Source organism: Lissotriton vulgaris, chromosome 11, assembly GCF_964263255.1.
Source record: "Lissotriton vulgaris chromosome 11, aLisVul1.2, whole genome shotgun sequence".
Lineage (NCBI taxonomy): Eukaryota > Metazoa > Chordata > Amphibia > Caudata > Salamandridae > Lissotriton > Lissotriton vulgaris.
Genome location: NC_141699.1, coordinates 1,100,442,282 through 1,100,460,880, shown reverse-complemented (window position 1 = coordinate 1,100,460,880; position 18,599 = coordinate 1,100,442,282). Strand labels below are relative to the sequence as shown.

Here is an 18,599-nt window from a genome sequence, read left to right as displayed (position 1 = left end):
CAGACATGGTTCTGGTCCAACCACGCAAAGTTGCCGTTACAAGAGAGGCACAACTTATCCTGAGTATTCTTCATGACCACACCCCACCCTTCCCATCTCATCCCACCCCATCCCAAATGCGTCACTCATTGGACCTACTCCTGGTTGGTTAACTCAGCGGTTTTTGCTGAGCTCCGAGTTCCTTGGGTTGCGCTCCAAGCCAGGTGCATCCTTTCATCTGCAGATGTTCAAGGGCCACATGCTTCTAGTTTTGGTTTGTGAAGATGATGGAGTTGGTGCTCATTGGCAGAGAAATACAATATCAGAGGGTCTGTGCCCTAGTGCATTGTGGGATCCAGATGAGGTAGCCAAAGTCAACTTGAAACAATCTTTTGGTAAAAGATAACAACTTCTGTTTCAAGCCTAACATTAGGTGACGGGAGTGTGCACAGCATCCCTCCGTCTCTTTAGACACTTGCTGCAAACAGACAATTCTGACAGACAGGACCAGGAGTTCTATATATAGGTTGGAAAAGTTTCACAAATATCAAGTTCTTCCACAAGTGTTTGGAGCAGCTCATCTAGGGCCAGATGTAGGAGCTGAAATACCGGTCGGTAACGGCCAATTTCGGCCGTTACCGACCGGTATTTAGTAATTGGCATGTAGGGGCCCTATTTTACAGATTCGGTAAATTTACCGAATCAGTATTTTTACCGATTCTGTAAGTTCCTGATGTAGGTGGGACTCTTCTTAGTCCCAATGGCCTTACAGATTCGGTATTTTACCACCCAATCCAATTGGGTGGTAAAATACCGAATCCAGGTGTGCATGCACATGTGTGCATGCACACCTATGCCATGTGACAGACAGACATGCCCTTAGGGCATGTCTGTGTGCCACATGGCACACATGCCAGTATTTGGGGTGCTAGAGGGTGTCAAAGTGACACCCCCTGCACCCTTGCTGGAATCGGTATTTACCGAATCGGTAAATACCGATTCTGTAATGCCCATTGATTCCTATGGGCTTCAAGGCCCATAGGAATCAATGGGCATTACAGAATCGGTATTTACCGATTCAGTAAATACCGATTTTTACAGAATCGGTAATTCAATTACCGATTTTCCCTACATCTCCCCCATTCTATTTTACCGATTCATAAATACCGAATCGGTAAAATTCGGTATTTATGAATCGGTAAAATATACTTACCTACATCTGGCCCTTTGTGTTTTCTTCATCCGGGAGTTGTAGGGTTAAATTTAATCCTGGAGTTGTAATTGCACTTCTGAAAACGCTGGAATAAAAGTACCAACCTGGAAACAGAAAAGATACCTGCACCTCCCATTGGCTAAATTGTGGTCTGATTTTAAGGGTTGGATTGAAATGTTGTGTTTCTTCCAATGGGCAAGTCTCTGATGGTCTGCCAATTTACAGTGAACGACCTTTACAACGCGGTTGTTACACCGTGATACATTTACATTGCGGTCATTACAACGCAAGTCGTTACAACAACTTGCCCTGAATGGCGCTCTACACTAAGGAATAGTATGAGTTACTATTCCAACACCTTACCTACTGTTACCAAGGCTGGAGTTGGAATAGTAAATCATACTTTTCCCAAGTCCAGCACCTCTAGCGCAAGTTATTGTAACGGCTTGCGTTTTAATAACCGCGATGTAAAGTACTGTGATGTAAATGATCGCGTTGTAACATCACATATTCCCAATTTACATGTCTGATAGAAAAGTAAACTTAAGATCATGTGCTACAATAAGTAGATTAGCTGCATATAAAATATAATTCAGCAAAAAGGCATAGACCAGAGATATGTAGGGCTTTGCTTGCACATTACTTGCTGACACAAGGGCTAACAGTACATATTCAAAGAGCTTACCCCCAACGGTTTCATCGGTTCCAAAGTGCGCCCGGTAAAAGAGAACCATCTCCAACCAGTAGACATGGTAGACCACGATCAGAGCCACCACCAGGAAGAGGGTCACGCCAAGTCCACAGGCCAGCTCGGTGACGTACCTGGCTGGCTGCACTGCAGGCAAAGATGGAGAACTTGTGTAACTACATTGATATGAGATGGACACTATTGCAGCCATTTGTAACACAGAAAAACACTAGTCTGCATAACATCTGCTCACATAAAAGGCACAGTGGACAAAAGAAGAAAACCGCATGCAAGGGTGGTGATACAAATGGGTTTCAAAGCAGTGTCCAGGAAGAGCTAAGCAAGGCAGGACACAGTGAGTGGAGGTCTGCACAGCCAGAAAAGCTCAAAGCCAGACCAAAGAGAAGACGGGGAAGGCTGTGTCTAACCCAACGTCCTTGGATCCTGGCAGCATCTTACACTCTGGTGGGCAAAAGCTTAGATACTCTGCACCTGACTTGTCTTCCCCAACAAACAGTACTTCATTCAGCTGTACTTGGAAACCGAAGACAGTGCCTTGATATTGGGTTTCTTACCGATGGAAAGATCTGATGGTGTGCTCCCATCACAATGTTTTGTGGTCTCGTACACTCAGCTTCTTATCTGGTGTTCGGATACCTTGGACTGAACCAGTCTCGCATCAGGACCAGCGACGCCTGTGGCACAAGACAAGCCAGTGTCCATAGGGGTGTTCAACCTCCCCGGCTGGGCATTGATACACAACCTTTAACAAGCAGCAGCTCTTTGTTGAAGAAGAAGAGGTGGTACAGGGACGAATCTCTCAATCTTTTGCACATTGTTCTGATCTGTGTGTCTTGCTGGTGAATTTGTTTTTTTCCTTCACCTCAAACCCTTGTAAAGCCAATGGCTTGACTGGTGAGGTGACCTAGAGATGGCCCCTTCAGAAATGCTTTCCTTCCTGTGTTACTTTAAACTAATACACCTGCTCGCCCAGGTGAGAAACTGGCAGCCCTTTTCCATGACCTGGGGAAGTCAGTGTTTACTGGGCAATGTCCATGGTGGGCACAGTCATTTGCTGAAGTTGGGCCGGAGCCAAGGGTCCATGTGGTAAAACAGGGAAATAAATATTAGAAACAAAAATAACAGACGTTCCTTTCTGCTGTTGTGGTCGTGATACACATTGAAAGAATGCCAGCGTTTACTCAGTATGGGTTACAGTATGGGTTACACTTGCACGGTTCGGTCGATAGAGCAGAGGTGCACGACAGGACGCTACAACACATCAAGCCTGCAAAAAGAGGCACCCATTGATGGAGCAGAGTTTTCCCAGTTCTTAACTATTCACGTGAAATGCAATGTTATGCCTGTGTAGGATTGTTGTGATGTGGGTCCTACAGGTGTTCTCAAGGCCCAGCAAAAGGCGGACGCCTTGGTCACTTGGAAATGTTTAGAGAGCAGAAGGCAAACTTTGGATACAATTTGGACTAGTAATCTGGAAAACTGTTCACCAGTCTGGGTTTAGGACCCGCACATGACTACAAGCCACAGTGAAAGCCAAAGAGGTTCCCCATTTCCAGGCAGATAACTGCAGAGTAAGCACTAATTCTAGAGTTTTGGATAAAAGTTGAAGCCTGGAGGTCGGGCCCTGGGTACGCAGTCATATTTCTAGTAAGTGTGGTCCAGTAACCGGGTCATCCCCAGACGCTGAGGGAGCTTGGACCTTGTATTGATTACCGTGATGGCTGACTAGTCGGTCTCATAGTTTGAGTCCTAAGCGTCCGAGGGTCAGTATGCACGTTTTAGTTTATTAATAATGCTATTAAATTCTCAGAGACATGTAAAATAAATGATCAAGCAGTATTAAGGGATTGGCTCAAATTGGATCATGATAAGGCGATCCTCTGACTGAGGGATGTAGGTTCCACACTGGCAAAAGTGAGCCTGAGTGAATTATTGGACTTTCCATCAGCTTGTTCTACCGTTCCTGAACCCAGATTGAAGCAGATATTTCTAGGAAATGCAGAAGCCATTAGATGGAAGACAAATAAAAACAAATCTAGGGTAGACGCCTATCACATGTCTGCCATTGGAGGGTGATGTTCAAAATTACCTGACTTTTATTCACAAGCTGCAGCACAGATTCATCCCGACTAGATTTCGGCTAAACTTCATCCCACTTACGATGGGTTTTCTGGTAAATACTTATTCACATAAAAATGTGTCCCGTTGTCCATGTGATGGTGTTTCTGAACAGACAGCCCACCAAATACTGTTCTTTTGCTGGTTTTATACCAACAAAGAAAGAATATTAGCACCTTATTGGCATAGCAGTATTTTTTGATAATATAGGCCAGCACGGTCTGATTTCCAACGGCTTGAGAACCCATCGGTTTATTTTGTTCTGGCCTCAGATCTGTGGGTGGTAGTAAAACGTAGAAAAGTACCCAAGATTCATGAAAGCAGAACGAATATATATCGATTCTTGAACCCAGATTCATTGACATGGGAGGACTTTGTTTTTAGTTAAAAGGGGTAATGCATACTTTACTGGGCACTGATTTTAATCTTATGGATGTTAGATTAATTTGTTTGGAGACGTAGTCAACTATTTATCAGATCTGTAGTTAATGAATGGAGAACGATTCGCATTTATCAGTTTTAATTTGTATGGTATTATTGTGATGTTTTTAGATAATTTTAAAATGAATTATATTTATTGATTGTGCTGTATATTGTTTTGTGCAAAGAAACATTGCAAATAAAGTTCTTTGACCTGTTCAAGGTGGCTGTGCCAAGTGTTGATGCTATGAGATTGTTCCAATTACGACAATCTTGCCCCGGGGGCCCAGAAAGTTGCAATATTACAACTACTGTTGTCGCACACTTTTTGCACTGGTAAAACTGGAGGAAATAGTAATTTATTTATACCATAATTCTTTCAAATAATTAGAAGCATTAGGAATGAGTCTCACAGAGGACCTTGCCCCCAAAATACCTGCTTCATAGCCTTGGTCATGGATGCAACAGAGGTTTATAGACCAGTAGGTGTCACTTCTTCGGGAGCTCTGTTTTTATTTTGTTTTGAGTCTGACATTTTCCAAGAGCCATATTGTTTTGATACACGCTCTTATCAAGAGCGGTCATAGTCATTTGGAAGAGATCATCTAGGATGCGAGATGGGTCAGCCAAAGACATGAAAGATGTATTCTGCTGGCTCTTAGGTAAGGTTTCTTACCCTGGTTGCTAGGTGGGTATTTCATTCGCTCATCTTGACTGATCGCTGCCTTTGCTTCTCAGTGGCTGAGGTTGTAAGTCTGGTCAACTCGCTGGGTATGAATCCAGTTGTCTGCTGTTCTGTTTAGAGCATTGCAAACTAATGGGGTAACCCAAGAAACCCTAGGACCTGGGTAATGTACAGTACACGCAACAGTATGGTCCTACTGGCATACTATTTTAGAAAGACACATATACAATATCTATTTACGTATTGTATTCACAGTGTGAGAGAGGCACAAAAACCAATAACACTTCAAGTTCATGGAAACAACAAAATGAATTAAAATTCTTTTTTTATTGCTATTACATTGAAGAAGAAGATGTAAACTCCTTCACAAAGGTTCATTTTCACGGTTGCTCCAAAAGAAAGTGCATAAGAAAAAGTGTTTGAAGAAGTGCTCAAGTGTGAGGTGATCAAGGAGAGAAGAAATCGATATGATTTATGGAATATACTTTGATATTTTTCACCAATGACTTCTGAGACCTTAGTCAGCCAAGGTGAGAAAAGCCTGTTTCACAGAAAGTAATCTTTCTGCGCAATGGCACATGTCCCTAGTGGCGGCCAAATACTAGCACAGCCTTCTTTGGGGCGTGTATATTCAATCCAGGCTAGAAATAGAAGGATCGACGTTTCGACCAAATTACTGCGCAAGGCGAATTCGTCCCTTTCATGCCGGTCTTCATCAGGACTGTGAAGTGAAAGGAGTAGGGCAACTTAAAATAAAACAAACCAAATTAGAAAGGGATTGGTATTCTGAAAAAAGTGCTTTTATAGAACGTCAATGAAAATATTCAAAACACTGACCTCTAATGGTGCAAACGCACAGTAGGGGTTCCTGTCAGATACAACCACTTATCTTGGATAATGCTCAGTAAAACGGGAGTACTCAAAAGTCGGTTTAAAGTCATGAGTATATAAAATGCCACTGTATTAGTGGAAAAAGTCTTAACTGTCAAAGTAAAACAGGTACTAAATGCCTACAAAGGCTCACCTCATCAAGGAAAGCTGGACATAGCGATTACGCTCGTCACCTCACACTTGATCACGTCTTCAAACCCTTTTTCTTATGCACTTTCTTTAGGAGCAACATAAAAAAAGAACCTTTGTGAAGGATTTTACATATACTACTTCAATACTATATCAATATAAAAAGAAAGTTCAAAATCTACATCTATGTCTGAGTAGAGTATTTGTAGAGCACGATTGTTACTCCTAATACAGAAAGAGCAATCAGTGGGAATAGGAGGTGAAGGCTTAGGGACTGGAAAACATCCAGGTCTTCAGTTTTTTCTGAAACACAGGTGTAGCTTCGATGCATCTAAGTGTCAGCAGGACTTTGTTCCACAGAGAGGGGCCAAGGAAGGAGAGAGATCTGCCCTCTGACCATACCTTCCTAATCAGCGGAACTTTGACAAGACAAAGATTTACAGAGTGAAGGTTTCTCTGGGGGGTATAGAACTTAATTCTATCTTGTAGATAGCCCGGGCCAGTTCTGTGTAGAGCTTTTCGGGGAACAGAGCAGTATCTTAAAGATGATCCTTTTTCTCACTAGGAGCCAGTGAAGACTCTGAAGACATGTGGCACGGGAGTTACGGGGTAGACCGAAAATTGTTCGAGCAGCTGCACTCTGGACCAGCTGCAACCTATCAATTAGGTATTTGGCTAGGCCTAGGTAGAGTCAGTTCCCATAGTCCTACTGTGATGTGATCAGGGCTTGAATCACTTGTTGTTTAGCCATAAAGGACAAAAGATACAGGAACTTTCGCAGCAAGCGAAGCAGGGCAAAACAAGTACCTGCTACCAAAATGACTTGGGTGCGAAAAGGCAGTTGCCCATCAAATTTGAAGCCCAAGTTTTTCACCGAAAGGTTGAGACAGCGGGGGCGGGGTATTGGATAGCCAGAAAGACTGCAAATATACCTCAGCATCTAGACCAAAGAAGAGGAGCTCATTCTTCCCAGCATTATATTTAAGTTGATTTAGGGAGAGCCGTGAGGCAGTTACAGATTTTATCGCCGGGGAATGCCTCGCTATTCTTCCAAGATAAGAGCAATTGCGTGTCATCAATATATGACATGATTTTGGGCCCTAAGGAGTCACTCAGAGTAGCAAAGGAAGTGAGATGTACATTAAACAGAGTAGGGCTCAGAGCCGAGCCCTGTGGCACTCCTACCCTCAGTTTACCCTGAGTTGGCGGAAAAAAGGTGGCACCACACTTCGTGTCCGCTCTTCTCAAGAAGGATGCAGGCCAATTCCGTGCCGGCCCTCTAATTCCCACTGAGCTGAGACGGGCTAGTAGGATATTGTGAGAGATTGTTTCCAACCCAGCCGATAGGTCTAACAGAACCAGTAGCGCCCAATCACCACAATCCAGGCAGAGTCTGATGGAATAGACTACCTTCAACAAACTGTGTCAGTGCTGTAATTGGGGTGAACCTGATTGACTAGCATGTAGCAGGTTATTGCTTTCTAGATGAGAAGATGGCTATTGGTTGACATGTTTCTCCAACACTTTCGAAAGAGCTGGAAGGCGAAAGAATAGTCTGTAATTGGCCGGATCAGTGGAGTCTGACAGAATTTTATTTTTTTTGCGGTACAATTTTTGCCTGTTTTCATTTTTTGGGCAAAGTGGCTGGGGTAATGGCCTATGCCCCGCGAGATAGAATGAAAGTGGGACCAGGATACGAGGGAGAACAGGATTTGAGGCAACTCATTGGTAGAAGCAAGTCTTACTTGGGGATCGTAGAAAAGGATTCATGAATCCTGGCTTTAGCTTTAATCACTGAGACAAATTGAGCAAAATTGGATTAAACATTATATTTTCATTACGGGCAACCACATCTCTGCCGTAGCCCAATTGTCACTTTCAACTCCAAGTGGAGAAAGGCTAGCCTGGACAGTAGCTATTTTCTCATGAAATAAAAAGGCGAGCTGTTCACACCATTCCTCGGAAGGGAGTTTATAGTTTGTATCTACTTCTGCAGAGGTGGAAGATTTAACACTTTTTTTTAAATCCCCTGGAATGGTTCCTGCATTTAAAATTTTAGCCTCAAAATAGAGGTTTTTTTTTGATAATTTAATTTCTTTATGATATTTCCTTAGAGCTGCTGTCTACTCTACTTTAGCTATTGGAAATAAGAGCCCTCCATTGTCTCTCTTTACGTTAACATTCTAACTTGATTCTTTTGATAGAATAGTTGTACCAAGGGCAAGACGCTTTAGTCGGGCGCTGTTGAGTCCTTTCTGGAGCTAGGGCTTGGATGGAGGGCTCAATCCAACTACTTATCAGACTAACATCCTCATCAACTTCCAGAGAGAGAGAGGGATTTCCCTACTACAGAGAGCTTCAGATTAAAATTTATAAAAGGCTCTTTCGTGCCATGCGGGATAAATCGCCATTTTGTTGTATCCATGAATTTTAAGTGTGATCTGTATTTTGTGCCTCTCTCGTGCCGTAAAAACAATATGTAAATCGATGTCGTATGAGTTTCTTTCTAAAATAGTACGACAGTCGGACCATACTGTTGCGTACTAATCTGTCAAGAGCAGGTAGTGACTGAGCACCACACCCGCAGCTCACAACCCAGTCAAAAGGGGGCAAACAGTGCTATTTGTTTGCCACATCTACAGTGGGGAGCACGCCATGTCAACAGAAGTAGAAGACAAGATGCCTTTGCTAATTATTAAAGAAACCATTTTTAGGCCTTGAACCTGCATTTTGGAGGGTCAGGGTCACAGTACAGTGGCTAACCCTCCAGTCCAGGGTGACCACCTATATAGGGCTGGTCAAGTTACAGAAAAGACAGTAACAGCCAATGGCCCAACTCAACCAGTTGTAATCGTGCTTACAATATGGAGCCACAACACCCCAGGCGTGGCACAAAAACACAAAAAAGGCCAGAAGAGAAGCCTTTCAAATGAATAAGTACCAAGGACCAGAACGACCCTGCCTGTCAACTTCTCAAAGAGAAGTCGCTCTTCCAGCAGCCGCGCGTGGTTAATGCCGGATCAATAATGCACTGCAGGCATGAGGTGCCCGCGAGAACAACACTCTTCGGATCACTTTCAGAGGGTTCCCCTCCTGTTTTTTTTATTTAACCCAAATCTTGTCAAGCCCTTGATTTTACAGCACAATTTCATAAATGTAATGGCTGAACACCAGACATTGACTGCGCGTACAGAAGGCAATACAACATATTCAAATAGGGCAGAGTGTGGAACTGGACTCTGAGGATAAACACTACAGCAGCAAATCCTGTTTATCCCTTATTTGGAAGTCGGTGTGAAGCATCCTCTGGGCCGCTGTGGGGCCTTCAAGCGATGGAGGACATTTTGACCAATTTACCCTGGTTGCAGCTCTGTCTTCTTGGCTGCAGGTTGTCTTCCCTCTGTCACATGTGACCAGACCAGTGCTCGCCATCCCTTGAGCTTCTGCCCAGTATCAAATATTTCCCAGCCACGATACAGTGGACTGCATAGAGCTGCAGTCCTTGGCTTACCAACTGGAGGGGAGAAAGGTTGGAACATTGATGTCCGAGTCAAGGCTTTGACCTAATGAAGAAATGAACTTAGGCATTAAAAACCCACCCTTAAGGAGTCGAAAGCCACGGAACGGAAGACGTAGGGAGGGGCCGACCATCGTCAGCACAGTCACGTGCTACAGAAGTAGCCATTCGGTTCTGGCTCGGTTACAATTTACCGAGCCACGCTTTTGAAGGATACCTTATTCGGATTAACCCTTCTGTCCATAATGCATAGGTCTTTGAACCTACAAGTGGAGGAGAAAAGATGGAACCAGAAGCTGCATAAAATGACATTATCCATACCCTACTCCTATCACTTTCTTGCATAGCTTGCTGTTGTCGGCTTACATTAAAAAACAAACCTGTATCAGCTTTTTTTTCTTCAAAAATAATGTAAAGGCTGCCTCATAGATATGGTTACAAGGTCGCTTTCATGTATTAAGAAGCCTGGTTATTTGTCACAAAAGGTTACAAGGTATCTGTGGTTGCTAATTTTTCACTTGGGACACTGAGCACTGTTGATATTTCACCTTTGATACATACAATACTATTTTGTGAAGACAGGATCTGGTTTCTGAAGTAGGTTTTTCCTGCAACATCCTAATTCCAGTGATTGAACGCTATGAGGCTTTGTTCTTATTAATCATTCATACACTGTCAGCAAGAACTGTAGATATAAATCACCTTTTATTTCCCAGCAGTTCCTGCAGTCCTTTCCTTACCTTTAAGTTTCACTGGGATTTGCCAGGAGACCTGTCCCAATTCATTTCTTGCAAAGCAGGTGTAGTTGCGCTTCAAGTCCTCCGCGGTCACGTCTTTGATGGACAGCACACTCCGGATGGTCTTGACTCCCAGGTCCTCCTCGTCAACACTGAGGGCAAGAAAAGGAACAGGTTAGGGAGACAAACTATCCGTTCCTGCACAGGGATGCTTCAAACTGCTAATATACCCTCCTTGTATCATCGGATACCTCTTTCTACTATACCTATTCCCCAAAACAAACCTTTCTAAACTCCTTTCTCTGACTCCTCCCCCCCAAAACTCCCCTTTTTACTCATCAAAAAAGCCTCCTCCTACTACTAAGACCTAAAAATAAAAAAAATCCTTCACTCTTTTAGCCCTCCACTATCCTTTTCAATCAAAATTAACAGACTAACATGTTCACTTCTCAAATTCCATCTTCAACTATACTAATTCACCACTAATCGTTTATGGGTTCCGGGATGGCGTGCTTCAACACCCCATCAGGGGTAACAAGTGCTATATGAATGCAAACCTTTCTTCCCCTTCTATCCCTCCGCTATCCTTCTCACTCCAAATAACTGACTAATATCTACAACTGAGATTACTTTCATATTTCACCATACCAATTCACCACTAATCCTTTATGGGCTTCCGGAGGAGCGTGCTTCAACACCCCATCAGGGGTACAAGCGCTATATAAATACAAACCTTTTTTCCTCCGCTATCCTTCTGCTATCATTCCAAATCCAAATAACTGAACTAACCTATCCACCACTTAAAATGTACTTGCATGTTTCACTATACTAATTCAACATTAATCCTCCGTGGGTCCCGGAGTAGCGTGCTAGTCGCCGAAAAAGAGCTTTGACGCCTCGTCAGGGGTAGTAAGCACTATATAAATGCAATTACCATACAATACAATAGACCAGTGAGGCTTCAAGACTGCCCCTTCCACAGGGATGCTTGAAAACTGCACAGGAGAACAGTCCCAGACTCCCACGCACTATCTGAGCGACAAACCAGGCCGCTCAGACCAATCACAATGGTGCATCATGCCGACAATACTTTTACCAGCATGACTGCAGAGTCGTCATTGGCTTAGGGGAGTCTGGTATCCTGTGTGCTGTCGCGGGTCGACAGGAACTGAAGAGGGCAGAGGAGAGGTGGCGAGCACAAGTTAAGGGATCTTTCCCCTCTGACTCACCACTTCTGTTCCATAGCAGCCGCCACTGCATCCCCCAGGCCCATCTGGCACCCAGTGGGTGCATGGGGAACTTGCACTGGACCTTGTACAATCAACATCTTAGTACCTGGGGTGGAAAGACCCCCGAGTGCTATGAAGAAACATAAGGCGCCAGGCCCAGACCTTGTGCCAAATTATATTTACGGTGAGAAGCCTCATCAGTGGGCCTGTGTTCTCACCAAAGTGTTCAACTCAGCGTTTCCTGGCAACGCCGTTCCTTCCTCCTGACGTTCAGTCATTGTAGTACCAATCTACAAGGAAGGTGATCATGGCCGTCACTCTAATTACTACTTGATCTTCTTTCTAGATGGGGCAGGAAAAGGTCCTACAGGGCTGGGTAGATACCCACAACATTACGACAGAATTGCAAGCTGGCTTTCTTTCATGAAAATGGAACCTTCGATCAGGCTCTTCGACTATACACGATCCCATACAAATTTACAGTTGTTAGAAAGTCTTCACTGTACTTAATATTTGTAGACCTGAAAGCAGCTTTAGTCCTAGATGACAGAGAGAAGCTGTGGAGATCCCTGGTAGATATAGGAGATGACACTACTCCGATAATGGCTTTAAAGGCTCTACGCTCTAGCAACACATGCAGAGTTTGGTACGGTCTGGGTGTGAGCGAACAGAACCCTTTCCGGTACAAAAGGTTGTCTGGCAAGGCTGTGTGTTGGTGCCCCAACTTTTCAGCCTCTTTTTAAATGATGTAGCAGACTACTTGGCGGAGAAACCTCTAGACATCCACTATAGCTGGATGGAGGGTTCCGATACGATTATTTGCAGATGATGCAGTACTGATGGCGCAAAGAAAAAACGACACCCACAGGCTACTAGAGCTCTTTGAGGAATACTGCGTCAAGAAATCACTGACCATTAATGGCAGAAAAACGAAGAGTCTGGTATAGAGGCCGTCCTCCAGCTTCAAGTGGAAGCCTACGATCGATGGCGTGCTCTTGGACACCGTTAAGCAGTTTGATTACTTTGGGATCCGGTTTTCTAAGAACTTGCACTGGGGTAGTCCCATTCAAAAGGCAACCACAGTTCTGAGACAAATGACCGGGCACTTTTGAAGTTCCATTATAAGGCAAGTGTCGCAATCATTAGTGGTATCTTACAAATAAATATACAAAGGGTGATGACGGCAGCACTTTACGGGGTGGAGCTCTGGTGGTACGCGGATGTACGACCATTGCAAGTGGCCAAAAACAACTTAAGGCCTTGCTGAGGCTGGGGCCAGGCACTCCCTTACTAACACTTTATGGGAGCTCAGCTTTACCCCAATATTGGAAACAGCAGCCCTGAGGCCAGCCCTTTCCTGTGTCAAGGTGATAAGAAACTCAAAGGCAGCAATATATTTAAGAACTCTGGAAGAAGCTGCCTCTGGTGGTGTTTGTGGGGGAGCACATGGTCGTCCCATGTACGGAATGTTTTACGTGAACTGCAGATGGAGTCTTTGTGGTTCGATCCCAACCGAGTTAGGCAGGATAAAGCAGCACAGATAAATACCGATATCACGAATGCATGCAGACGAGAAAGCGCCTCACGATGAGCCCAGGATCTACTATACGTAATTATTTTACCAACACTGGTGACTCTTTGCACTGGGTATCTGGACTCGATACACCCTGAATTTAAGCGAACACTGCATGTTAAATTCAGGTTGGATTTCTGCCGACCAGGAACTATTTAATTTGAACCCATAGGCTCGCTGTTGCATCTGATCAATTTGATTATATCTTTGGCGGGATAGACAACTTTATTCATTTCATTCTGTTCTGCAAAAAGTACAATGCAGCAGCGAAGGCTCTGTCCCCTTTTAAAAATTTACAGGGAGAAACGTGTTAAATCGGCACTGGCGCTTTCTATTAAGCGGGATGATATGTATGTCTTCGACTCCGTAGCGTCATTTTTATGGGCTCCTTGAGAGAGCTGGCCACCACCTACTGCTACTGATGCCATCATTCAGTTCTCTGAAGTGTCGCTATTTAATCAATTTCCTGTACATTGTGAGATGGCAAAACGGATAGGAGGACGGCTATGATGTGAAATAGAGTTTAATCACTGCGAGACGAACCACCTCGGCCACATAGTGTGTCCGCTCTACTCCATGCCGTGACAATGCTGGAAACCATGTAGGACCGCCTAAACGAAAGACACGATGAGGATCAGCCAAGATGCACCTTTCTGAGCGGTCCTGCTTGGAGTTTGAGGAGAAATGGTCATCACCTTGGACCCGTGAAGTACATTCCACGGGCTGTGTAAGTATCTTCTAGAATACGCATCGTCTTGGGCAAACCTAGCTCCAGAGCCCATCTATCCTGGACATACAGCCCCTTAAAGACAAATAAATACACACCTCAGAGACACCTTCAAAGGCCAGGAAGGACCATCCCATGGAAGCCCAGCTCTGGAAGATCTCAAACTCCAACCTCAACCAACCCACCCTAAATCTCCCCACGGAGAACAGTCCAACCTCAAGGTGATCTTGACACTGTGTAACGTGTTGTAAATGCAGCCTTTATATACTCACTTGCCCAGGTCCAGTATGGCATTGCTAACCCCTGCAACGAGGATCCTGGAAAAACTGAGTTCTTGCCAGAGAAGGCCACAAGACGGGAAAATGCTCTGAGCAATCAAGGCAGCAGCTTCTTTTTCTTTGCCTTCTCCCTAGACTGGGGTTTCTTGGATTCTGAGTGGTAATGGAATCACGTCAAGACGACGTCAACAGAGCGCATCCAGTGTGGTTATCGAGAATCAAAGTTCAGTACCCTTTGCTCTCCAAAGGTAATACCTGACCGCCTGATAGCATCAGGACGAGGGGGAAGACACAGACCACACCTCAGGTAAATGTCCGGTAGTAAGGCACCACAACCCATGGGAGACCCCCATGTGCAAGCGTCAAAGTGTGCAGTCAGAAATCCAACAGTGCAACACCTTCAGTAGTAGTTCGGGACAAGCTTTTCGAAAAGGTGTTACTGTAGCTCCCAGCTAGGTCAAACCTATATCTGCTCACACAGCACCCTAGCATGCCAAACGCTCAGTACCTTGCACAAGGCCTAGAGCTGGATGAATCCCTGAAAGAGAAGGGGCCCATTGAGAAAGGGCCACCTCACACAGGGATCAGAGATCGAATGACCTTATTTTTCCTACCTGTCCCATACCAATGAAGCAAACTCATGAGAAACCTGTGGAATCTGGAGTGACAGCGAAAGGACGTGCATTGTAGGTCAACAAAGTGCATCTCCAACCCCACTCGCCCCCTACCACCACCTCCACCACCACTCAAAGGGAGAGGAAACTAATGAATAAAGAGGCGGATTTAGACAAAAGAGTAACATCAGGAAAAACTATCCACTCCCAAATCCAAGAAACTAGAGGAGGGACCTCAAGGAGATACAGATCTACGTTCAGCATCTTGGCCAAAACGATCGCCCAAGATCATAACAACCACTCACAAACTACCTTCACCCTTTGCCAGGCTAGGGCGAGATTCTCTTAGGTACAAATCGCTGCCTCCTATGAGCTTGGGGTGAAGGTCTTTCCTGGCTATTTCTATTTTGTGGAGTTAAAGTACCACTCAGACCACTTTCCACAAACGCCGCCATATTGTCTTTAACATACAAAGTTCCAACACTACGCTTCTACAACTTAGGGTTCTAGAATCTCAATCTGCAATCTCAATGAGATATTGTCATCAGAATCAAACTAAACATTTTGTGCCATCTGATTTTACTTTTTTGCATCAGCGGCAAAGTGTCTGTGGCAATCTGAAAATTATTGCTGGATTGTCCGTGTTTGGAATAGACGTGTCTTCTCTTGTGGCCTCATTCAACATTTCATATCACTTCCACACTTGAGGCGTATTTGATTTGTTCATATGCCTCCACCCTACGTGCCATACGCCTTCACCCTACGTCCCATATGCCTCCACCATGCGTCTCAAATGCCTCCTTCAAAAGTCTTCCTAAAGTTAACCTATGTAGGTCTGCTCTTTTTTTTTTTTTTTTTTTACAATGCAGTCGTCCAGAAAACTCGTTGCTGTCCACCCTTCCATCTGCAGCCGTTCCACCCAGATTCCACTTGCCCTGGTACCATCACAATTCATTACTGTGCTTGTCCTCAGGCAGAGTACTATCTTCTCCTTTTCACACAATCTTTGCGGCTTCCCCTGGCCTGGTCTTAGCTTCCTTTCTTACCTGGCCAAAACTCTCCCAACTTAAAGCCTCTTAGTCAGGTTCCCTTTCTTCTGTTTTCCGGTCTTGTTTTCAAATGCATTAATTGTTGACCTCTTCTGTCCTTTTTTTAATAACAATAAAACATACAACCACTTGCGTTCGGGGAGAGAGACTCTACTGGGCGCTGCTTCCCCGGATATCAAATTTCCACTCTTAATAAGGGAACATTTTGCAATCTCTCCCTTGCTCAGTCTCATAACCCATTATATGGAAAGAGCTCTTGAACCAGTATAATTGAAGCACATGAAGTAACTGCAAGGGGGAAGGACTGCACTGACTCAAGACTGCTTTATTCACTCTTGGCTTCAGTCACTGTTTGCACAACTACAAGGAGGAATGAGAGGGAAATAAAGATCAGTAGAATTACCCCCACCCAAGTATTGGTAACAAACTAAGGTAAATGCTATTTCATCATGGTGTACAGGAGATAACCTGAACCTCCTGATGAAGGCCCCATGAATCTACAAGGCTACTAAATATGGGCCGAAACAAATTATCATTGCAAGACGTAGAAGGTTTTCTAACAAACCGAATACTCCATCCAATCTTGTTTCTAACCTTGTCTGAGTGGGCCAGAATAAAAACTAACCCCCACATAATAAAACATTTTAAAGTAAGAAACCTACACAGCACAAGGCAGATTTATCTACTCAAAGGCAGAAGGATAGGACAAGCCCAGTTATCAACATGTTTGCTGGCGTAGAGCGGCTACTATGATGAACTATTTTCTAAAACAACAGTGGTCCCGTGCATAATTCAGTTCACAACCAATAAATATAGACAACATCAATTCTATATTTTAGAATGACATGTCCAGCCGGACAGAGGTCCTTCAAGTTTACTTAATAAACAGAATTCCAGGATAGAGCAAGGATACCTTCCACAATGCCCCTGTGTGGTACACAAGCCTGTGCCCAACACTTGCGGGGTGATTACAGTTGGAGAAAATAGGAAAGGTTTTAAGGCAAACAAGCGTTTTTCTGTTTACATATTCATTGTACAGAAAATATCAAATTGCACCGTTACATCAATTTAAACAATCAAATATTTGTATAGGGTGCATGAGCAAGTCGACGGCGTTTCGGTTCCCCTAAAGGGTCATGGGAACCATCATCAGGACAAACAAATAATTGCCTTTTTTACTAAACCTCAAATTGCCTAAAGGGAAAAATAAGAAAAGTACAAACTGTACTTTTCTTATTTTTCCCTTTAGGCAATTTGAGGTTTAGTAAAAAAGGCAATTATTTGTTTGTCCTGATGATGGTTCCCATGACCCTTTAGGGGAACCGAAACGCCGTCGACTTGCTCATGCACCCTATACAAATATTTGATTGTTTAAATTGATGTAACGGTGCAATTTGATATTTTCTGTACAATGAATATGTAAACAGAAAAACGCTTGTTTGCCTTAAAACCTTTCCTATTTTCTCCAACTGTAATCACCCCGCAAGTGTTGGGCACAGGCTTGTGTACCACACAGGGGCATTGTGGAAGGTATCCTTGCTCTATCCTGGAATTCTGTTTATTAAGTAAACTTGAAGGACCTCTGTCCGGCTGGATATGTCATTCTAAAATATAGAATTGATTTTGTCTATATTTATTGGTTGTGAACTGAATTATGCACGGGACCACTGTTTTAGAAAATTGCTCCCCGAGGTCCCTTGCTGACTGAATTGGGGTCCCTTGTTGTTATAAGAGACTATGATGAACTAGGTCATGGAGGAGGTCTGCATCACTGCGAGTAACATACACACCAGTGTTTCAAATCAAGTGCTCTCTCCCACACGGTTGAACCGCGGAGACCTTGGTTTAGAGGCTGCTTACCTGCTTGTGGTATTAATCCGGGCATCGACCAGTTCCCCAACGTTCCGCCCATCAATGGTCCACCATACATATGTGCCAGAGTCCTTCACAAAGGGGAAGCGGACCTGGCAAGGAAGGGCGGCTACTTCTCCTGGCAATCAAAGAGCAAAACGTGCATTAAAATCAGTATCGCCTTCAAAACCATGTATGTAAGAAGTCCAAACAAAACCGGCCCAGTTCTGATACGCAACTTTTAACCAACCCATGTTATCATGTAAACAGGTACAGGTCGGCTACTATGGTATAGTTTACACAGTTCCCAGGATAGGCTTTGCTGAATGGACAACTTTATCGCAGGGTTTATGGAGTTTGATGAACCTCAAAGTGGCCCCCAACAATTTTTATTTGCACAGATTTAGACAGACATTGCTGTATACACCCACTCACATCACTACAACCATAAAAACATTCAACTGTATGAAAATATAAACTCAAAGATACAAACTTGAAAGTAAAAGCTTGAAAAAATAAAGACCATCGACAATATCTTAGGACCCTGGCAGCTCAAAATATGTGGAAAATAAAGTTTACGGCAGGAAAATCCCAAATGTAGACTATTGAATGTCCTGCATTGTAAATCACTTCCCTAAGACGAGTCCTGCTCTGTTAGTGGTCAGCCCCTACTCCAGTTAGACATGTTGGAGGGATTTAGTTTTGCAGCTACATGTCAACTCTTTCTGCAGCGTATATTTTAAAATTCTGCATAATAAATAGCCATGGATTAGAACAGGGGCCAGGGAACATTAGGACTGGATGGTTAAGGCCCTTAAAAGGAGAAACACTGCCACGCCTCCAAATCGCCCCACCCTCCTAGCCCTGCAAACTCCATGTC

At 44.0% G+C, this 18,599-nt stretch overlaps 1 protein-coding gene across 2 annotated transcripts in view; it reads right to left on the bottom strand.

Annotated features, from left to right (window-relative positions):
- Positions 1 to 18,599, bottom strand: part of IL1RAP (interleukin 1 receptor accessory protein) — a 305,541-nt gene that overhangs the window by 50,990 nt on the left and 235,952 nt on the right. For both annotated transcript variants that reach the window (XM_086944629.1, XM_086944630.1), the window contains exons 7-9: positions 17,729 to 17,858; positions 10,402 to 10,550; positions 1,878 to 2,027 (exon numbers count right to left, since the gene is read on the bottom strand). In XM_086944629.1, the coding sequence (XP_086800755.1) occupies positions 1,878 to 2,027; positions 10,402 to 10,550; positions 17,729 to 17,858 (429 nt within the window). The remainder of the gene's footprint in view (positions 1 to 1,877; positions 2,028 to 10,401; positions 10,551 to 17,728; positions 17,859 to 18,599) is intronic.